The following is a 23,244-nucleotide window of genomic DNA, read 5'->3' as shown; positions in this document are numbered from 1 at the left end:
TGGGGAAGATCCCCTGGAGGAGGAAGTGGCAACGCAATCCAGTATTCTTGCCTGGAGAATCCCATGGACAGAAGAGCCTGGCGGGTTATGATCCATGGGGTCCCAAAGAGTCAGACACGACTGTCTGGGCACACACAGCTTTGACTTTCATGTAAGGGGGAGAAGATGATAATCTGGTCATTTTAGGCTAACAGGTGGTATGTTAGCTTCTTCTGTGGAAAAATCCATTATCTTGTTCTGAGAAAACAACTTTCCCATCCATATGGAGAGCCCAACAGTGGAGGAGGAGATATTTAGGGCTCAGTGATGGCCACAGAAGGGCTACTTGGGCAGGCCTGCTTCTTTACAGAGAAGTTCTTATCTCAGGATCCCTGGGGGGTGGGGGAGGAGGCCCTGCAATGGGATTCAGGAGATCCACAAATCCTTTGAACCTGTGAGGGAAAATGCATTTGTGCATTTTTAGGGGGCTGAAATTTGTGCTGATTTGTGAAATTTGTGTTGATTAGAGGGCTTCCCAGGTGGCACTAGTGGTAAAGAACCCACCTGCCAACACAGGAGATGTGAGATGCGGGTTTGATCCCTGAGTTGGTAAGATTCCCTGGAGGAGTGCATGGCTACCCATTCCAGTATTCTTGCCTGGAGAATCCCATGGACAGAGGAGCCTAGTGCGCTACGGTCCATAGGATTGCAAAGACTGGGACACCTCTGAAGCGACTGAGCACACATGCAGGTTCTGGCTAGAACTTTCATCAGACTTTCAAAGGGCCTCTAGAATCCCCCAAAAAGGCTAAAGATCACATCTCTGAAGAAATACAGGCATCCCTCAGTATCCCGGTGGGTGCCAAACCCACGGATGGTGAAATCCTGGGGATCCGTGGGAGATGGTGAGTTACATTCTGCCTTCAGCATCCTCAGGTTGCACCACTGTGGGAATGGAGAATGAGTTGTATCTATTTTCTAAGTGCAGATTTAAGTTATGCTCTCCAATCATGCCATGTTCCAGGGGTGGTATGTATGTGCTTGCTTTCCTGCTGCCCTGCAGAAATCAGGAGCTGAGACCCAGAAGATGGCCCAAAGGGCAGAGGGGCCCCCGGATGTGCATCCCCAGGGCCTAGGGGCCTCCATGTAACAGGAGCTCGACAGCCTAGGTGCAGTCACAGGCACTCTCCTGCCCGATGTTACACATGGTTGTTTCAATCCACACAGCCCAGAAAATGGGAAACAGTGTCATGCTTGGCGACTGGATTTTGATACTTTATCATTCAGTTGGGGCCTTAAGCAACACTGCAGTGTCAGTCATCCAAGGAAGAAGCAACTCCCGGCTCAAGAGTAAGCAGAGAGGAGAGATGGCTTAGATAGGTGGAAGGGAAATCCTTTCCTTTTTCTGGGTTCACTTAGTTGGACCAGATCCTCTAAGGCATTCGTATCTGCTACAGGGGACACCCAAGAGTTGGGGGCAGGGGGAGAAGCTGGACCTATGAAGAGATGGGCAGGGACTGAGCAGGAAATGCAGGCATGAGAAGACAGATCCAGCCTCTGGACTCTAAGAGCAGCCCTGCCAGTCATGGGTTTCCTGGGATGAGATGCCCTCCTGACCTTCTGTGCCATTAGCTCTGTTTTTACTCACCCCCTGGCTCCACAGTGTCCAGACAGTGCTGGCCCTTGGAAGCTGTTGAATGAATGAATGGGCCTGGATTCCCTGCTAGGGGCTGTGAACTCCTTTTGGGCAGGGGCCATCTGGGGATCACTGCAATGTAGCCGCTACCTACCCATCCCCAGTGCCCCGATGACCATGGGGCTGCTCACTAGCTCTCAGCTCAAACATGGCTCCATGGCTCAGACTCTGGCCCCAGCGATCCTTGTGGATGAGGAATGGAGACCCCACTAACCTACAAGTAGGAGGAACTACCTTCCCTGGTTGTGGCCAGAACAGCTTTTTGGCCTTTCAGGATGAGGAGAAGGGGGCAAGACCAGAGGAGGCTAGTCCTGGGCCCCTTCTAATGTTTAGTGGGGCAGCACAAGAATATAAGTGGGTGCTGTTTTCACAATACCAGGTGAAAACATTTGAAAGGTATACATCAAATACATAAAATACATTCTATTCCCCAACCTTAACAAAGAGCTTCATCGCAACCTAGAAGGCAGGGGTGCCAGGAGATCTGCCCTGTGGCCCCCACCCCCAATCTGTGGCCCACCTCCCTTCTCTCCCCACCCCAGCTCCTTCCCTCCACACCCCTGCGGGCACCCAGCCCACACATTCAAACTCTGCCTGTACCCCCAGCAGACAGCCACCCTTGGCCATCCCTCAGGCTCCAGGGACACACACTGGCTACAGATCTGCCCATGGAAGTCTGGGGAGGAGAACTGAGCAAATCCTTAGAAGGAAGCAGGCTTGGGATGATAGAAAATTCCAGAATCCAGGGTGCTCCAGGTGCGGTCTGGAAAGAGAGGTTATAGGCTCTGGGTGGGCACTTGCTCATGACTTTGGGGGGCGATGAGTAAGGGGAGAGAGGTGTCTTGAGTGGGACCTTCTAAAGCCAGGGTCCAGGTAGAGGCCCCTGCCTTCCCATGGTAAGGGATTCTACAGTCAACCAGGTGGCAGAGAATGAGACCTGGGCCAGGGTAGGAACAGCCCCTGTGAAAGGGGGAGCAGAAACAGCAGGTAATGGACTTCTCCGGTGGTCCCATGGTATAGAATCTGCCTGCCAATGCAGTGGACATGGGTTCGATCCCAGATCCAGGAAGATTCCACATGTCGTGGGGCAAATAAGCCCAGGTTCTACAGCCATTGAGCCCGTGCTCTGCCAACAAGAGAGCCCACTGCAATGAGAAGCCCCTGTCCACAACTAAAGAGTAGCCCCTCCTCTCTGCAACGAGAGAAAGTTCACACAGCAATGAAGACCCAGCGCAGCCAAAACTAAAAATAAATAGAATTTTAAAAGAGAAATAGCAAGTAATAGCTGTGAAGGATTTGGAGAAGAGACATAGGTAACTCCGTATGTGACTGCCATTTGAGCCTGAGTCTGGCTCCCTGACACCTTGGGAGGTGGGCAGGTACAGCCACCTGCACTCCTTGTGAAAAGCTGCCTAGATGACTGCACAGCTCACCTTCTCCTCTGCCAACCCCCAGCCCATGGCTGGGCCGTGTGCAGGGCGTCTGGCCCCGGGGAGAGGTGGGGTGAGCCCAGGTCTACACCCACATGGCTATAAATAAGGAGCCTCTGGCGACTGCTCATCAGCCTCCCTTCCCCAGCTGTGACCACACCGGAGCCTCTCAGCCGCTTGGACCATGGACTCTGGGGAATGCACCTGCATGTCTGGTGAGTAAGGATGCCTGCCCTGGGATTCTGCGACCTCTCACCAGTTCCCTACAGAGAGACTGCAGGACTGGGATCAATGCTTCTCTTCTTCCAATTAGAACCACCAATGGCACTTGTCTCAGACTGGCCACCTCTGGGGCAGCACCCGCTCTCTGCTGGATACCAGCTTGATTTACTAGAATGAATAACCTGGTTTAGGAATGACCATGAGGGGACCTCAGGGGCAAGCCTCTGAGGGCAGCCACCGGGGCAGAAGGGAAAGAGCTCTGGCCCAGGGCAATCTGCTTTTGCTTCATTGCTTCCATCCACTCCTGATACTTATTTCCAAGCCTCAGTTTCTTCATCTGAAAACTAGGGTTACTCATTCCCAGCTGTGCACCTTCCAGGGTGGCTGCGAAGTGCTAAAATCATGAAGCTTTTGCAGATGTCAGGGGAATTATTAGAAGCATATGTGAACTCCTGAGTCTGAAAACTGCTTAATTCCACGGAGGCATGTTGGCCAGGAGAAGCAAGGTTGGAGTTCAGAGCCACCTTGGGTTTTGTGACCTTCGGAAATGGTATCAAGAAATCTCACAAGCTTCCCTGGTCTGTCTCCAAAATTTGCCCAGAAGTTTACAGAAGCTTCCAGTATCTTGATACTCAAAGCAGTAAGAAATATGATTTTTTTATATAGATGTTTTTATGATATGGAAACAAGTAGTAGCTGAGGCTCTTGCTTTGGGCTTGTTTATAGTCTTTGCTCTTCCTTCTCCCCATTTAGGATTTCATCTTGCCTGATATCTTGAAAATGTGAGGATGGTATTAAGGGCTTTGACAGTCCCCAGAGGACCTTGGACAGTGTTAGTTGCTCAGTCATGCCCAGCTCTTTGCAACCCCATGGACTGTAGCCGGTCAGGCTCCTCTGTTCATGGGATTCTTCAGGCAGGAATACAGGAGTGGGTCACCATTCCCTTCTCTGGGGATTTTCCAAACTTAGGAATCAAACCCAGGTCTCCTGCATTGCAGGCAGATTCATTACCATCTGAGCCACCAGGGAAGCCCATTGGCCTAACCTAGTTGTTCTCAAACCTGATGGTACATCAGAATCATCTGGGTTGCTTTTGAAAAATACTGACTCCCTTTCCCCCACCCAGACCTATGAATCAGAATGCATCTTAATGAGTACCCCTGGGGATGCTGATGTAGCCTCCCAGTTTCTGACCATGCACTGTGACTGGGAACCACTGGATGGTCTTCACCCCTGGGGTGATTCTCAGCAGCATCTTCACACTCTCGTCCAGCCTCTGCCCAAGGGCACCCCAGCCCCCCTGGCACCATGATGGCCTGCAGCAAGCCTGTGTGCCCCCTCCACCTCGACACTCATGTTTGTGGTCCTGCCCTTTCTTCTTAGGAGGAACCTGCGCCTGCGGAGACAACTGCAAATGCACAACTTGCAGCTGTAAAACGTGTCGAAAAAGTGAGTCTGGGGCCCATGGGCACTGCTGGCCGGGAGCCAGGAGAGTCTGTTTCTGCCATCCACCACCCTCCAGCCGTGGTGGGGTGGAGGGGTTCCTGGGTGCCTTTTTCCCATTTGGGAGAGATCTGAAATGAAAGCTGAGTCCCCTGGACTACAGCCCACCTGGGGCATCCATTCCAGGGGTTTGGAGAGGAAGAGGACTGAGAGAAGGTTCCAGCCAGCCCAGTAGTGAAGGAGAAAGAGTACCAGCCTGGTGTTATGGATCGGCCACTGTCCAATAGTCTCAGGCCAACCCTTTCCCCTCCCTGGCCTCTGATGGACTGTGGGTGACCCCTGAGGTTCCTTCCAGCTCTAAACACCTCACCACTTCTGTCCCAATCTTTTTTTGCTCATGTAGATCAGAGCCTGTGTGTGACATGCTCTTCTTTTTCTACTTCCTGCTAAGTGGTGCAGGGGGAAGCGGTCAGATAAGGGTGATGACCCAAAGTTCATCTTGTCCCTCTCCTGTCCCTTTCAGGCTGCTGTCCTTGCTGCCCCCCGGGCTGCGCCAAGTGTGCCCGGGGCTGCATCTGCAAAGGGGCATCGGACAAATGCAGCTGCTGCCCCTGAAATGCATCTGTCATGCTGGTGAAAAGGCCCGGGAAGCATGTGTACAGCACATTAGCCAAGGAGTTGGAATGATTGTACAATAGGTTGCGCTTTTTATATATTTGCCCACGTTGGGTGTTGGTGACATTCACAGAAAGTGTTTGGAGCAATAAAGTTTTCACTTGTGGTTGTCTGATGGCTCAGAGCAATGTTTTACCCCAACTCAGGAGGACCACGAAGGGCTAGCCCCATGCATATATGGCAGTCACCAGCCTGGACCCATTCAGCAGATGGCTGCTAACCCTGAGATCCTGCCACACTGCCTGAGAGTTTCCTCCTGCAGCATGAGCTTCCGTGATGCATGCACAGGGCAGGCCACCCCTGGTAACAGCCTTCAACCCATCACAAACAGGAGATAGTGGATTAATACCTTCAGCATCTTTACAAATACAATGGGACAAATCTGAGTCATGTTCTATACTGGTCCCCAACAGAAATCCTCAGCAGCTCTGAACTCCAATAGCCCACGGAGGTAACCTGCTCATTAACATCCTCCTCATTGGCTTTCTTCCTCTCTGCCTCATTTCTCCATTCTCCTGCTAGGGCCTCCTGGGATCCCTATCCAAAGAAACTACTTGTACAGTGTACACTTTGGGGGAAACCCAATCTTAGCCAGCCTCTCCTGGAGTAGTGGAATAGTGTTGACCCCAAGTGCTTTGTGCGAATGGAGCTATATATGGGACTTCAGCATTGAACCATTGGAGAAGGAATTGGCAACCCACTCCAGTGTTCTTGCCTGGAGAATCCCAGGGATGGTGGAGTCTGCTGGGCTGCCATCTATGGGGTTGCACAGAGTCGGACACGCCTGAAGCAACTTAGCAGCAGCAGCAGCAGCAACATTGAACCAGCAGTGAGCAGGTAAGAAATCTGTGCAGAGCTAAAGATAGATCCCCATGGCCAAAGCACTGAGGGCATTAGCCGTTTATCTGGATCCACCTTTAGCACAGGGTGACTAGGCAGATATGGACATTAGTGTTTCGTGATGTTCTTGCATTTCACAGAGGTCAATGTGAAGAGACACTGAGGCTATATCTCCCTCACCCCCTTCCCAGATTGCTGACACATGTATCAGAGCTTTCACTCCACCAGCACAATCCAATTAAGTTTAATGATAATGAGTCCTGCCACTTTGTACACTTAAATGCACCAGCCCCCGTGCTGAGCAGTGCACACACGTGTTCCTCATTTAATCCCTACAATGGCCTTCCACATGGCCTTCCACATTGTGGGTGTATGGAGGAAATCTTTGTTTTTTGTTTTTTGTTTTTTAACACACACACACACACCCACCACCACACCCACCCACCTGCCCCAAGAAACTTGACAGGTGTTTTCTCTTATAAACTCTCTCCCAAGTGCTTCTTTCCATTCAAGAAAGAAAAACAGGTAGATGAAAAAATTAAAAGTTTAAACAACCAAAAAATAAGGTGACAAAAGAAAAACTGGATGAAACAAAAGGGGTTATAGAAAATATGGGAGACAAAGCAAAAATGCCACACACACCTCCACCATGGTGGCACTGCCCAAGACAGCCAAGACTCGTGACTACTTCTTTTTCTGACCCACTGAGCCTAGCACCGTGCCTGGGACCCCTTAGAGCAGGGGTCAAAAATACCCATAAAAATTCACCAACAGCATGAACTCCCTAAAAATACTCATATCTGGGTACAACCTCAGACAATCTTACTTATGATGTTATGGAATTCACAGCCCCCCAAAGCCATCTCTGGACCCCCAGGAGATCCTGATTAAGAATCTTTGGTTCATGACAGGGATGGGGTGGGGTGAATTGGGAGACTGGGACGGACAAGTATACACTACCATGTGTGAAATAGACAGCTAGCGGGAAGCTGCTGTGTAGCACAGGGAGCTCAGCTCAGTGCTCTGCGATGACCTAGAGGGGTGGGATGGAGTGGGGTGGGAGGAGGTCCAGGAGGGAGGGGATATATGTATACATATAGCTGCTTCACTTTGTTGGACAGCAGAGACTAACGCTTCATTGTAAAGCAACTTTACAATTTAAAGAAAAAAAAAAAAGAATCTATGGTCCATGTGATCTGTTACTTAAAAGAAGGCACCCTAATAATAGATTAAAATACTGAGTCCAGTACCACCTATGCATTACTTCATTTAATCGTCACAACATGATTCCACAAGGTCAGTACTGTTATCAACCCCGTTTTACAGGTGAGGAAACCAAGGAATACAGAGGTTAAATGACTTGCCTGAGACCCCCTGGCTAGTTTTGTAGAACTGAGACTTGAACCCAGGTCTGACAGACCCCAAAGCCATGTCCTGAGAGCAAATGGAGGTGCAAACAACAGCTTCCGGGCTGAAGTCCCCAACGCCGACCCTGGGGAGGAAGTGGGATGAGTTCACACTCATCCATCTCACCATCCTCAACAGAGCAGAAGGTAAACTCACAGTTGGGGAGGGTGTTCGTCCATGCTGCCAAGGGCCTGAGACCAGAGCAGCCATCTCCACCACTGGCCTAGGTCAAGGTGACCCAGAAGCTGGAGCAGAAAAAAATGAAGCCTTCTCCAAGGGTGTCCCGTGGGGCTGGGCTCAGCCAGCAAAACAAGGAGCAGGACTTACTGTGTGCTTCTTTGCGCTGGGTGTTTTCATAAGCCACATTGTCATCCTCTCTGTTTGGAAATTATCTGGGGCCTGCCTGGGAAGGCTCCCCCTCTGACCATGAATTGAGCTTTATTTATTTATTTTTTTTTTAGTTTTTCCTTGATGCAACTTCATATTTTTTAATATAAATTTATTTATTTTAATTGGAGGCTAATTAGTTTACAATATTCTTTTGGTTTTGCCATACATTGACATGAATCCACCATGGGTGACATGTGTTCCCCATCCTGAACCCCCCTTCCACCTCCCTCTCCATCCCATCCCTCTGGGTCATCCCAGTGCATCTGCCCCAAGCATCCTGTATCATGCATCAAACCTGGACTGGAGATTCATTTCACATATGATAATATACATGTTTCAATGCCATTCTCCCAAATCATCCCACCCTCGCCCTCTCCCACAGAGTCCATAAGACTGTTCGATACATCTGTGTCTCTTTTGCTGTCTCACATACAGGGTTATCATTACCATCTTTCTAAATTCTATATATATGTGTTAGTATACTGTATTGGTGTTTTTCTTTCTGGCCTACTTCACTCTGTATAATAGGCTCCAGTTTCGTCCACCTCATTAGAACTGATCCAAATGTATTCATTTTAATGGCTGAGTAATACTCCATTGTGTATATGTACCACAGCTTTCTTACCCATTCATCTGCTGATGGACATCTAGGTTGCTTCCATGTCCTGGCTATTATAAACAGTACTGCGATGAACATTGGGGTACATGTGTCTCTTTCAATTCTGGTTTCCTCGGTGTGTATGCCCAGCAGTGGGATTGCTGGGCCGTATGGCAGTTCTATTTCCAGTTTTTTAAGGAATCTCCACACTGTTCTCCATAGTGGCTGTACTAGTTTGCATTCCCATCAACAGTGTAAGAGGGTTCCCTTTTCTACACACCCTCTCCAGCATTTATTACTTGTAGACTTTTGGATAGCAGCCATTCTGACTGGCGTGAAATGGTACCTCATTGTGGTTTTGATTTGCATTTCTCTGATAATGAATGATGTTGAGCATCTTTTCTTGTGTTTGTTAGCCATCTGTATGTCTTCTTTGGAGAAATGTCTGTTTAGTTCTTTGGCCCATTTTTTGATTGGGTCATTTATTTTTCTGGAATTGAGCTGCAGGAGTTGCTTGTATATTTTTGAGATTAATTCTTTGTCAGTTGCTTCATTTGCTATTATTTTCTCCCATTCTGAAAGCTGTCTTTTCACCTTGCTTATAGTTTCCTTTGTTGTGCAGAAGCTTTTAAGTTTAATTAGGTCCCATTTGTTTATTTTTGCTTTTATTTCCAATATTCTGGGAGGTGGGTCATAGAAGATCCTGCTGTGATGTATATCGGAGAGTGTTTTGCCTATGTTCTCCTCTAGGAATTTTCTAGTTTCTGGTCTTACGTTTAGATCTTTAATCCATTTTGAGTTTATTTTTGTGTATGGTGTTAGAAAATGTTCTAGTTCCATTCTTTTACAAGTGGTTGACCAGTTTTCCCAGCACCACTTGTTAAAGAGATTGTCTTTTCTCCATTGTATATTCTTGCCTCCTTTGTCAAAGATAAGGTGTCCATAAGTGCGTGGATTTATCTCTGGGCTTTCTATTTTGTTCCATTGATCTATATTTCTGTCTTTGTGCCAGTACCATACTGTCTTGATGACTGTGGCTTGCTTTGTAGTAGAGCCTGAAGTCAGGCAGGTTTATTCCTCCAGTTCCATACTTCTTTCTCAAGATCGCTTTGTCTATTCGAGGTTTTTTGTATTTCCATACAAATTGTGAAATTATCTGTTCTAGCTCTGTGAAAAATACCATTGATTGCTTGATAGGGATTGCATTGAATCTATAGATTGCTTTGGGTGGTATACTCATTTTCACTATATTGATTCTTCTGATACATGAACATGGTATATTTCTCCATCTATTAGTGTCCTCTTTGATTTCTTTCACCAGTGTTTTATAGTTTTCTATATATAGGTCTTTTGTTTCTTTAGGTATATATTCCTAAGTATTTTATTCATTTCATTGCAATGGTGAATGGAATTGTTTCCTTAATTCCTCTATTTTCTCATTATTCGTGTGTAGGAATGCAAGGAATTTCTGTGTGTTGATTTTATATTCTGCAACTTTACTATATTCATTGATTAGCTCTAGTAATTTTCTGGTGGAGTCTTTAGGGTTTTCTATGTAGAGGATCATGTCATCTGCAAACAGTGAGAGTTTTACTTCTTTTCCAATTTGGATTCCTTTTATTTCTTTTTCTTCTCTGATTGCTGTGGCCAAAACTTCCAAAACTATGTTGAATAGTAGTGGTGAGAGTGGGCACCCTTGTCTTGTTCCTGACTTCAGGGGAAATGCTTTCAATTTTTCACCATTGAGGATAATGTTTGCTGTGGGTTTGTCATATATAGCTTTTATTATGTTGAGGTATGTTCTTATTCCTGCTTTCTGGAGGGTTTTTTTTTTTTAATCATAAATGGATGTTGAATTTTGTCAAAGGCTTTCTCTGCAGGTATTGAGATAATCAAATGGCTTTTATTTTTCAATTTGTTAATGTGGTGTATTACATTGATTGATTTGCGGATATTGAAGAATCCTTGCATCCCTGGGATAAAGCCCACTTGGTCATGGTGTATGATCTTTTTAATGTGTTGTTGGGTTCTGATTGCTAGAATTTTGTTAAGGATTTTTGCATCTATGTTCATCAGTAATATTGGCCTGTAGTTTTCTTTTTTTGTGGCATCTTTGTCAGGTTTTGGTATTAGGGTGATGGTGGCCTCATAGAATGACTTTGGAAGTTTACCTTCCTCTGCAATTTTCTGGAAGAGTTTGAGTAGGATACGTGTTAGGCCTTCTGTAAATTTTTGGTAGAATTCTGCTGTGAAGCTGTCTGGACCTGGGCTTTTGTTTGCTGGAAGATTTCTGATTACAGTTTCAATTTCCATGTGTCTGATAGGTCTGTTAAGATTTTCTATTTCTTCCTGGTTCACTTTTGGAAAATTGTACTTTTCTAAGAATTTGTCCATTTCTTCCAAGTTGTCCATTTTATTGGCATATAATTGCTGATAGTAGTCTCTTATGATCCTTTGTATATCTGTGTTGTCTGTTGTGATCTCTTCGTTTTTATTTCTAATTTTGTTGATTTGATTTTCATTTCTTGATGAGTCTTGCTAACGGTTTGTCAGTTTGTTTTATCCTCTCAAAGAACCAGCTTTTGGCTTTGTTGATTTTTGTTATGGTCTCTTTTGTTTCTTTTGCTTTTATTTCTGCCCTAATTTTTAAGATTTCTTTCCTTCTACTAACCCTGGGGTTCTTCATTTCTTCCTTTCTAGTTGCTTTAGGTGTAGAGTTAGGTTATTTATTTGAATTTTTTCTTGTTTCTTGAGGTATGCCTGTATTGCTATGAACCTTCCCCTTGGCACTGCTTTTACAGTGTCCCACAGGTTTTGGGTTGTTGTGCTTTCATTTTCATTTGTTTCTATGCATACTTTGATTTCTTTTTTAATTCTTCTGTGATTTGTTGGTTATTCAGCAGCATGTTGTTCAGCCTCCATATGTTGGAATTTTTAATAGTTTTTTTTTTTCCTGTAATTGAGATCTAATCTTACTGCATTGTGGTCAGAAAAGATGCTTGGAATGATTTCAATTTTTTTTTTAATTTACCAAGGCTAGATTTATGGCCCAGGATGTGATCTATCCTGGAGAAGCTTCCATGTGTGCTTGAGAAAAAGGTGAAATTCATTGTTTTGGGGTGAAATGTCCTATAGATATCAATTAGGTCTAACTGGTCTATTGAATCATTTAAAGTTTGTGTTTCCTTGTTAATTTTCTGTTTAGTTGATCTATCCATAGGTGTGTATAGGGTATTAAAGTCTCCCACTATCATTGTGTTATTGTTAATTTCCCTTTTCATACTTGTTAGCATTTGTCTTACATATTGCGGTGCTCCTTTGCTGGGTGCATACATATTTATAATTGTTATATCTTATTCTTGGATTGATCCTTTAATCATTATGTAGTGTCCTTCTTTGTCTCTTTTCACAGCCTTTGTTTTAAAGTTTATTTTATCTGATATGAGTATTGCTACTCCAGCTTTCTTTTGGTCTCTATTTGCGTGGAATATCTTTTTCCAGCCCTTCACTTTCAGTCTGTATGTATCCCTTGTTTTGAGGTGGGTCTCTTGTAGACAACATATATAGGGGTCTTGAGTCTTGTTTTTGTATCCATTCAGCCAGACTTTGCCTTTTGGTTGGGGCATTCAACCCATTTACATTTAAGGTAATTATTGATAAATATGATACTGTTGCCATTTACTTTATTTTTTGGGTTCGAGTTTATACACCCTTTCTGTGTTTCCTGACTAGAGAAGATCCTTTAGCATTTGTTGGAGAGCTGGTTTGGTGGTGCTGAATTCTCTCAGCTTTTGCTTGTCTGTAAAGCTTTTGATTTCTCCTTCATATTTGAATGAGATCCTTGCTGGGTACAGTAATCTGGGCTGTAGGTTCTTTTCTTTCATCACTTTTAGTATGTCCTGCCATTCCCTCCTGGCCTGAAGAGTTTCTATTGAAAGATCAGCTGTTATCCGTATGGGAATCCCCTTGTGTGTTATTTGTTGTTTTTCCCTTGCTGCTTTTAATATTTGTTCTTTGTGTTTGATCTTTGTTAATTTGATTAATATGTGTCTTGGGGTGTTTCACCTTGAGTTTATCCTGCTTGGGACTCGCTGGGTTTCTTGGACTTGGGTGATTATTTCCTTCCCCATTTTAGGGACGTTTTCAACTATTATCTCCTCGAGTATTTTCTCATGGTCTTTCTTTTTGTCTTCTTCTTCTGGGACTCCTATGATTCGAATGTTGGGGCATTTAACATTGTCCCAGAGGTCTCTGAGATTGTCGTTTCTTTTAATTCATTTTTCTTTTTTCCTGTTTCATTTATTTCTACCATTCTATCTTCGACCTCACTTATCCTATCTTCTGCCTCTGTTATTCTACTGTTGGTTCCCTCCAGAGTGTTTTTGATCTCATTTATTGCATTATTCATTATATATTGACTCTTTTTTAATTTCTTCTAGGTCCTTGTTAAACCTTTCTTGCATCTTCTCAATCCTTGTCTCCATGCTATTTATCTGTAATTCCATTTTGTTTTCAAGATTTTGGATCATTTTCACTATCATTATTCAGAATTCTTTATCAGGTAGATTCCCTATCTCTTCCTCTTTTGTTTGGTTTGGTGGGCATTTATCCTGTTCCTTTACCTGCTGGGTATCTCTCTGCCTCTTCATCTTGTTTATATTGCTGTGTTTGGGGTGGCCTTTCCATATTCTGGCAGTTTGTGGAGTTCTCTTTATTGTGGAGTTTCCTCACTGTGGGTGGGGTTGGACGGGTGGCTTGTCAAGGTTTCCTGGTCAGGGAAGCTTGTGTGGGTGTTCTGGTGGGTGGAGCTGGATTTCTTCTCTCTGGAGTGCAATGAAGTGTCCAGTAATGAGTTATGAGATGTCAGTGGGTTTGGAGTGACTTTGGGCAGCCTGTATATTGAAGCTCAGGGCTATGTTCCTGTGTTGCTGGAGAATTTGTGTGGTATGTCTTGCTCTGGAACTTCTTGGCCCTTGGGCGGTGCTTGGTTTCAGTGTAGGTATGGAGGCATTTGATGAGCTCCTATCGATTAATGTTCCCTGGAGTCAGGAGTTCTCTGGTGTTCTCAGGATTTGGACTTAAGCCTCCTGCCTCTGGTTTTAAGTCTTATTCTTACAGTAGCCTCATGACTTCTCTATCTATACAGCACTGATGATAAAACATCTAGGTTAGAGATGAAGTTTCTCCACAGTGAGGGACAACCAGAGAGCTTCACAGAGTCACATGAAGAAGAGAAGAGGGAGGAGGGAGATAGAGGTGACCAGAAGGAGAAGAGGGGGAATCAAAAGAGGAGACAGCAAGCTAGCCAGCAATCACTTCCTTATGTGCACTCCACAGTCTGGACTGCTCAGAGATGTTCACGGAGTTATACAGAGACGAGAAGAGGGAGGAAGGAAGCAGAGGTGGCCAGGAGGATAAAGGGGGGAATCAAAAGGAGAGAGACAGATCCAGCCAGTAATTAGTTCCCTAAGTGTTCTCTACAGTCCAGAACACACAAAGAGATTCACAGAGTTGGGTAGAGAAGAGAAAGGGGAGGGAGGAGATAGAGGCGACCTGGTGGAAAAAAAGGAGAATTCAAAGGGGGAGAGAGCAGTCAAGCCAGTAATCTCGCTCCCAAGTAAAAATGGGTACTGAAGATTGAGTTCTTAAAGGTACAAAATTGATACCAAGTACCAAAAAGCAAAGATTAAAAATCTAGAGTAGAGGTTGGATTCTCAAAAATACAATATTAAAGAAAAAAAAGTCACAAAAATTATAAAATATATATATATGAAGTTTGCTTTAAAAAATAGGGTCTTTTTTTTGCCAAGTAATAGTAGGTTATAAAAATGAAAATTAAAGGAGTAATAGAGGACTTAAAATTAATTTTTTTTTTAATTTAAAGAATGATAATAGTGAAAATATATCTAGGACTTTCTCTGGTGTTGTTGTGGACAGTGTGGGGTCAGTTCATTTTCAGATAGTTCCTCGATCCGGCTTATACTTCTCAAGATCTATAGGCCCCTTCCTATGTAGTCGGTGCTAACTGCAGGGTTTTAATCTATTGCACCTGTCACTTCCAAGGCGGCTCCCTCTGCTTTAGCTTCTTCTGTTTGCTGGTTTCTTCAGTGTCTAATTTCCGCCCTGACACAAGGGGGCGGTGGTGGACACTTTTTTAGGCTCACTTGTTCAGTCGTGCTGTGGGGAGGGAGGAACACTGCAAACAAATAACACTGGCGTGTGCTCGCAGTGTCTCGGCCACACTGGGTTTGCCCCCGCTCACCGCACGTGCACCTTCCCTGTCTACACTGCTTAGGCTCTAGGTTGCTCTGCTGGGAACTGTCTGAGGCTGGCCCTGGGTTGTATGCACTTCCCAGGTCTAAGCCAATCAGGTTCAGATACTCGGGTAGTCCTCAAAGGAGCAGATTTGGTTGGGCCTGCATTTTGTGCCCTTCCCAGGTCTGAACAGCTCAGGTGACCAGGTGTTTGGCAAGCGCGGTCACTGCGACTTATCGCCTCCCCCATCCCTGCCGCTTGGTTTTCTGGGTGTACAGCTGGTGCACCTTCTCAGATGTGCCGTGTGTCTCTTCTGGGGAGCTGATCTCTGGCTGTGACCCTCCTGGTGGATGTCGACCATCCAGAATCCTAAGAAGTCTTGGTTAGCAATGAAGCCTGCTTGCAGTTTGGTAGATGCCTCTCTGGGGCTGTGATTGCCCCCTTCTGGCTCTGGCTGCCCTCGCCTGCCTGTCTCCAGCGAGGGATGGGCTGGTCCACAGCCGGCTAGCTCTGCTCAGTCCTTTGTTCTGTGAGCAGGCCTGCAGGTGTCTTAGGTTAGGGCTTTTCCCAGGGTAGCTATCCCACAGTCTGGTTTGCTATCTCAAGTTAGTTCCCTCAGATTGTCCTCGGGGCATTCAGGCCTGGGCAATGCCCCTGCATTACTCTAAGCAATGCAGCCTCCCTGCCCAGCCCCCGCTTGCTAGTGGCAGATGCAGGCGTCTGCACTGCTTCGCCCCTGGGAGTTACCATTGGGCACATAATCTGTGGGTTTTAATTATTTATTTTTCCTCCTGATTATGTTGCCCTCTGAGGTTCCAAGGCTTGCCACAGACTCTCCAGTGAGAGTGTTTCCTGGTGTTTGGAAACTTCTCTCTTTTTTAAGACTCCCTTCCTGGGACAGATCTCTGTCCCTCTTTTGTCTCTTTTTTTTATCTTTTATATTTTTTTCTACCTCCTTTCGAAGACAACGGGCTGCTTTTCTGGGTGCCTGATGTCCTCTGCCGGCATTCAGAAGTTGTTTTGTGGAATTTACTCAGCGTTCAAATGTTCTTTTGATGAATTTGTGGGGGAGAAAGTGGTTTCCCCATCCTATTCCTCGGCCATCGTAGGACCGCCCCCTGAATTGAGCTTTAGGTGCAGCATCACGGTGCAACAGGAAGGACTCGGGAGTCGGACACTCCACCCCCGCCCCCCACTCCCCGCTGTGTGACCTTGAACAAGTCACTTACCTCCCGAGGCTCAGTTTCCACATCTGCAAAGTGTCCCTCCCTCACAGGGAGAACCCACAGCATAGGATCAGTGTACACAGTAGGTACTCTCTAAATGGGGATTCACAGGGCTTTCTTAGGCTTCTGTTCATGAGTCTCTGACAAGGTCCCTGGCAAGTCGCTCTCAGTGATGGCAGAGCTCTGGGGCCCCTTGGGAAGGACACGATCCTGGTAACCATAACTTCCAGTGGGCAGAGAGGTTCCCCGTGGCTCCAACAAGCAGGCTGACCGGTCACTCAGCCTCAGTGCTCCCAAGGGATGCCATCTCATCTCATTCAAATGCTTCATTTGAACAATCTCATTTATTCCTACCACATTCTTGAGCCTTCAGAGTTTCTTATTAATAATAATAATACCAACAACTAATATTTATCAAGCACAGAGTGCTGAACGCTTAACAAGTACCAAGCACTGGGCTAAGCAGTTTATAAACCTCATCTCATGGACCCTGCACCATCAGGACCACTCCAGAGCTGGACAGTCAGGGTTCTGCTATGGACCCCCTGCCTTAGAAGGTCTGTCTCTGGCTCTCCTCCCTACAGGTAAGGAGACTGAGAGTCCATGAAGACACATTCACCCAGAACTCTATCTGTCCCTCTCCCACTTACCCCGGTGAGACAAGGCTTTGAGTACTGGGGACCAACTTCAGGGCCTGTGTGGGCCTCTTCCCCAGGTCGGTCCTGCCTGAGGGTGGACCATGCCAGCAGTCTGTGTGCTCCTTGACCTGAGGGATGGCGGAATTCAAGGAAGGGGGATGTGTGGATAGGGACTGGGCACTAGGGTTTTGATGTCTGCAGAATGGAATGGAGCCAGGGGCAGAAGGAAAGGGATGAACTTACAGGCTAACCTTCCATCTTTCCTTTTGCCCAGATGGGGATGCCAAGGTTTGGGAGACTCAATGGGTTGCTCAGAGTCACGAGGCTCATAGGCAGCAGAACTGGGACCTGAATTTGGGGCTGCTGGGCTTAGAGTTCATGCTTGTGCCTTTGGTAGATGGATGGGGCAGAGAGAAGGCTGCGGGTACTCCAGCCCCACACCCAGGAATAAAAGGCCCCCGCCCTGGGCCTTGTGCTTTAAAGAGCCTACATATCCAAACACTCAAAACACAGATTTATTGAAGAATACATGGGGGCTGCTGTCACTCATGATCAAGTACTTGTTTGGCACAGTCTGATCAATTAACCCTAAACACTAGCTCTCGTGTCTAACATGGGTCCCTAAGAAAATACTCCTCCACCTCTTGTCCTATGTCCTCAAAACAACAAAAAGTGAATCAAAGACCTTAACAGACACCTCACCAAAGAAAATCTATACAGATGCCACAGAACCATATGAAAAAATGCTCCACATCATATGTCTTCAGGGAAATGTAAAACAATGAGATGCTGCTACACACCTCTGAGGATGGACAAAGTCCAGAAGACGGACAACACCAAACGCTGGCGAGGATGGGCAACAGGAACGCTCATTTGTTGCTGGTGAGTTTGGCCCCCTCCTAGACTGGTTACTCCATTTCTTTGGAGAATATCTCACAGTCTCAGCCTGGGGCAACATGGCAGATCCAAACAAGTAAAAGTGAAGGAGGCCATGTCACGGCTCTCCAGGTTTATCCCCCTTCAGTCACCATCCTGGTTGCTGTGCCTCCCTGTTCTTCCCCTCTCCCAGTTTGATTTCCCAACTAAAACAGAATAAAATAGCCACCCCACCCCGTGGACATCTCTACTTCTTGATCTGAGCTGTGGCTTTCTCTCCTTCCATCCACCCATAAATGTGATTTGACCCATTTTGATATTCCAGAGAGTTCCAGAAAAACATCTATTTTTGCTTTATTGACTATGCAAAGGCCTTTGACTGTGTGGATCACAATAAACTGTGGAAAATTCTGAAAGAGATGGGAATACCAGACCACCTGACCTGCCTCTTGAGAAATCTGTATGCAGGTCAGGAAGCAACAGTTAGAACTGGACATGGAACAACAGACTGGTTCCAAATAGGAAAAGGAGTACGTCAAGACTGTATATTGTCACCCTGCTTATTTAACTTATATGCAGAGTACATCATGAGAAACGCTGGACTGGAAGAAACACAAGCTGGAATCAAGATTGCCGGGAGAAATATCAGTAACCTCAGATATGCAGATGACACCACTCTTAGGGCAGAAAGTGATGAGGAACTCAGAAGTCTCTTGATGAAAGTGAAAGTGGAGAGTGAAAAAGTTGGCTTAAAGCTCAACTTTCAGAAAATGAAGATCATGGCATCCAGTCCCATCACTTCATGGGAAATAGATGGGGAAACAGTGGAAACAGTGTCAGACTTTATTTTTTTGGGCTCCAAAATCACTGCAGATGGTGACTGCAGCCATGAAATTAAAAGACGCTTACTCCTTGGAAGGAAAGTTATGTCCAACCTAGATAGCATATTCAAAAGCAGAGACATTACTTTGCCAACAAAGGTCCATCTAGTCAAGGCTATGGTTTTTCCTGTGGTCATGTATGGATGTGAGAGTTGGACTGTGAAGAAGGCTGAGCGCCGAAGAATTGATGCTTTTGAACTGTGGTGTTGGAGAAGACTCTTGAGAGTCCCTTGGACTGCAAGGAGATCCAACCAGTCCATTCTGAAGGAGATCAGCCCTGGGATTTCTTTGGAAGGAATGATGCTAAAGCTGAAACTCCAGTACTTTGGCCACCTCAGGCGAAGAGTTGACTCATTGGAAAAGACTCTGATGCTGGGAGGGATTGGGGGCAGGAGGAGAAGGGGACGACAGAGGACGAGATGGCTGGATGGCATCACTGACTCGATGGACATGAGTCTGAGTGAACTCCGGGAGTTGTTGATGGACAGGGAGGCCTGGCGTGCTTCGATTCATGGGGTCTCAGAGTCGGACACGACTGAGCTACTGAGCTGAAGTGATATTCCAGAAAAATGTTAAAATCTGATTCATTAATCCAAGTCATCCTCCCTAACACCAAGTCCCTGCTGTCTTCTGAGTTTTTCTTCCCATGGATCTTCAGGAGGAAGGAGAGGTAAAATGCATGTCCTCAGCCTTCCATCTTGAACCAAATATCTGGGCTCAGCTCTTGTTTATTTATTTTTGTGTGTGTGTGTGGCTGCATTAGGTCTCAGTTGTGGCACCAGGACCCTCTAGTCGTGGCACACTGGCTCAGTTGCTCTGCTGCATGTGGGATCTTATTTCTCCGACAGGGATCAAACCCATATCCCCTGCATTGCAAGGTGGATTCTTAAACACTGGACCACCAGGGAAGCCCCTGTACTCAGCTTTTTATTGGTATTATTTGAATGCCTGCAAAAACCTTGCAGAATAGCAACAATTATGTTAATTACACAGGTAAAGAAACTAGACTCAGAGACGTTAAAGACCTTTTCCCTACTCAGGCAGGAAAGGCTGAGAGGAAAGCTTGAAGACCAGGAGGGAAGATGAGCTGGGGCAAAGGCCAAAGTGAAAAAGGGGCAAACTGGTTACATATGACCCTAAATGGGTAACACCTGAGCAGTGCAAGAAACACGAAGGAACGCAATTTGAAGTCAGGGGAAAAAAAGCTTTCTCATGGCAGAGTTGACTGGAGCAGGAAAACGCCGTGTTAGCAGGCTGACACAATACGTATTGTGCTCCTGTGTTGCCCAAGGGACAATGGAGACCTCAGAGAGCCTGTGACAGACGCTGGACCTGCTCAGGTCATGCTCCGACTTGGATGGAGACCAGAGCAAGGTTTGGTGGGGAAGGAATGGAGCCCAGGTCACCGAGTGGGAAGTTCCTCGTGTGAACTGCAGGGGGCGCTCCAGACCCAGAGGCAGGAGCATACTGAGTCCTCTGAGCCTCAGGGAATTGCACACACTGGTTTCAACCTGAGTCTAGCTGGGTTTGGAGCCCAAGAAATCCCAGAAAGGGGCCAGAATCCTTAGTCACCTCTGGGGGAGGATAAATCAGTTCTCCGAAGGCCTTAACAAGGTGCCAAGTACCTAGATTCACAGGCGTAAGGCTTTTAAAAATCATTTGGTGATAACAAGGACAGAACTGGCAACCCATTCCAGTATTCTTGCCTGGGAAATCCCATGGACAAAGGAGCCTGGTGGGCTACGGTCCATGGGGTTGCAAAGAGTCGGACACGACTTAGCGACTTAAAACAACAACTGTATACACAGGGAACTCTGCTCAAAATTATGTGGCAGCCTGGAAGAGAGGGAGTTTGGGGGAGAATGGATGTATGTATATGTATTTGCTTTCCACCCGAAGCTATCACAACATTGTTAATCGACTGTACTTCCATGTAAAATAAAAAAATTAAAAAAATTAAAGAATAATTTGGCAATATATTGATATGTTAAAAAACCATAAAATCATTTTATCCATTTGCCCCAGTGGTTTCACTTCTGGAAATCTATTCTAAGAGTTCACTGCAAATTCAGGGGAAAAAAAACACAACTTCACTTACTCATAAAAAGTTTCATTTTCACTATTTACAATTATGAAAAACTGGAAATAACTTCAATTCCATGAAGTTGCTCAAGTAAGCCATGGTCTGTGCACACAAGAGGATATAACCCATTAAAAATGCAAAAATACAGGAAATGATTACAGTCACAACCTTAAATATTAGGCTACAATTCATTATGCAGGATTTTTTTTTTGAAAAAGAAAAACATACCAAATATGGAAATGAACTATACTAAAATAAACAGTGGTTGAGTTCAGATCATAGATGAAATTCTTTACTTTTCCACTTTTCTATTACTCTGAAATTTCCAAAATTTACTGAAGTAGCATTTTTTAAACAAATACTGTTTGAAAAGGAAAAAATGTGTACTTTGAGCCAGAAATTCTACTTCAAGGAATGTAGTGTCCTAAGAAAAAAATTATGAATGGACACACTCAAAAGATGCCAATAGGTTTATCACAGTATGAAGTATAACAGTGAGGATTTGAAAACAACAAAAATGTTCCAAACTTGGGGACTGGTTAATAAAATTGTGCTCATCTTACTGTGTGTTGATTTTTTTTTTTTTTTTTTATTAAATGCCTCCTCACCCAGGATGTGGGTTCTTGGAGAAGAAAGACACTGTTCCACTTCCTTCGTGTCTGCTCAATAAATATTTGCAATATGAAAGGGTTCACCACTAAATGACTCATTAGGCAAAGGAAGATGCTGGGACCCACAGAATAACTTCAATAATACATACTTAAATCAACCTCTTTTCCTGACCCAGCCTTCAAAGGTGTTCCACAAAAAGAGTGAGTCCAAAGTTGGGCGCTCTCAGTTCTCACGTTGATTTATTCACTCAACAATCAAAAGACATTTCAAGTGTACAGGGAGTTTTGCTAGGCACAGAATCAAGGAGAGAGGAAGGAATCGCTTCTTCCAGCTTCAGCCTTCTGGGACCAGTCCACTGGGGAGACTGTCAGACTACCTTGTACCCTTCTATGCGGCAGAAAGTATCCAGACAAACCCCTGGAGAAGTTCTAAAGACGGCAATTACATTTGGTTGTAGACAAGAGTGAAGACTTCTTGAAGGAGGTGGCCTCGAAGGTTACATAGGATTTTAAACAGGTAGAAATCATGGGCAGGAAATTCCAGGAAGTGGCAAAAGTATGAGCAGAAGCAGGAGAGCTTAGGGCACATTTTTGGGTTAGCATGGACTACATTTGGTTGCCAGGGTAGGTAGGGGGCAGACCATGAAGAGATAGGAGAAGTAGGTAAAAGGGAACTGGCAACCATCATTTGCTAGTTCCAGATCCTGGAAGATTCCTGAACAGAGAAGTGTTCACTGAGCACAAGGAGCGGTGGCTGCGCGAGTGCAGGAGGGCCTAGAGGAGCTATCACATGTTGAAGGTCAAGAAGGGCGGCAGTGAGGAGATACCCCTCGTCTAAGTTAAGGAGCAATGGCTGCGCTTTGCTGGAGCATGAGATACCATGCCCAAGGTAAGAGAAACCCAAGTAAGATGGTAGGTGTTACAAGAGGGCATCAGAGGGCAGACACACTGAAACCATACTCACAGAAAATTAGTCAATCTAATCACACTAGGACCACAGCCTTGTCTAACTCAATGAAACTAAGCCATGCCTGTGGGGCAACCCAAGATGGGCGGGTCATGGTGGAGAGATCTGACAGAATGTGGTCCACTGGAGAAGAGAATGGCAAACCACCTCAGTATTCTTGCCTTGAGAACCCCATGAACAGTATGAAAAGGCAAAATGATAGGATACTGAAAGAGAAACTCCCCAGGTCAGTAGGTGCCCAATATGCTACTGGAGATCAGTGGAGAAATAACTCCAAAAAGAAAGAAGGGTTGGAGCCAAAGCAAAAATAATACCCAGCTGTGGATGTGACTGGTGATAGAAGTAAGGTCCGATGCTGTAAAGAGCAATATTGCATAGGAACCTGGAATGTCAGGCCCATGAATCAAGGCAAATTGGAAGTGGTCAAACAAGAGATGGCAAGAGTGAATGTCGACATTCTAGGAATCAGCGAACTAAAATGGACTGGAATGGGTGAATTTAACTCAGATGACCATTAAATCTACTACTGTGGGCAGGAATCCCTCAGAAGAAATGGAGTAGCTATCATGGTCAACAAAAGAGTCCAAAATGCAGTATTTGGATGCAATCTCAAAAACGACAGAATGATCTCTGTTCATTTCCAAGGCAAACCATTCAATATCACAGTAATCCAAGTCTATGCCCCAACCAGTAATGCTGAAGAAGCTGAAGTTGAACAGTTCTATGAAGACCTACAAGACCTTTTAGAACTAACACCCAAAAAAGATGTCCTTTTCATTATAGGGGACTGGAATGCAAAAGTAGGACATCAAGAAACACCTGGAGTAACAGGCAAATTTGGCCTTGGAATACGGAATGAAGCAGAGCAAAGACTAATAGAGTTTTTCTAAGAAAATGCACTGGTCATAGCCAACACCCTCTTCCAACAACACAAGAGAACACTCTACACATGGACATCACCAGATGGTCAACACCGAAATCAGATTGATTATATTCTTTGCAGCCAAAGATGGAGAAGCTCTATACA

The 23,244-nt window shown here is 45.4% G+C and overlaps 2 protein-coding genes across 2 annotated transcripts in view; one reads left to right on the top strand and one right to left on the bottom strand.

Moving 5' to 3' along the window:
• The window catches only part of BBS2 (Bardet-Biedl syndrome 2), a 94,873-nt gene that overhangs the window by 65,731 nt on the left and 5,898 nt on the right, over positions 1–23,244 (bottom strand). The gene's annotated exons all lie outside the window — the stretch shown is intronic.
• Positions 556–5,560, top strand: LOC129631893 (metallothionein-4). Its single transcript, XM_055553180.1, has 4 exons — positions 556–884; positions 3,254–3,320; positions 4,711–4,776; positions 5,294–5,560. The coding sequence occupies exons 2-4, from the start codon at positions 3,290–3,292 to the stop codon at positions 5,383–5,385; spliced, it is 189 nt and encodes a 62-aa protein (XP_055409155.1). The 5' UTR covers positions 556–884; positions 3,254–3,289; the 3' UTR covers positions 5,386–5,560.

Source organism: Bubalus kerabau, chromosome 17, assembly GCF_029407905.1.
Source record: "Bubalus kerabau isolate K-KA32 ecotype Philippines breed swamp buffalo chromosome 17, PCC_UOA_SB_1v2, whole genome shotgun sequence".
In the NCBI taxonomy this organism is placed as follows: Eukaryota; Metazoa; Chordata; class Mammalia; order Artiodactyla; family Bovidae; genus Bubalus; species Bubalus kerabau.
This window is presented reverse-complemented; position numbering and strand designations above follow the sequence as displayed.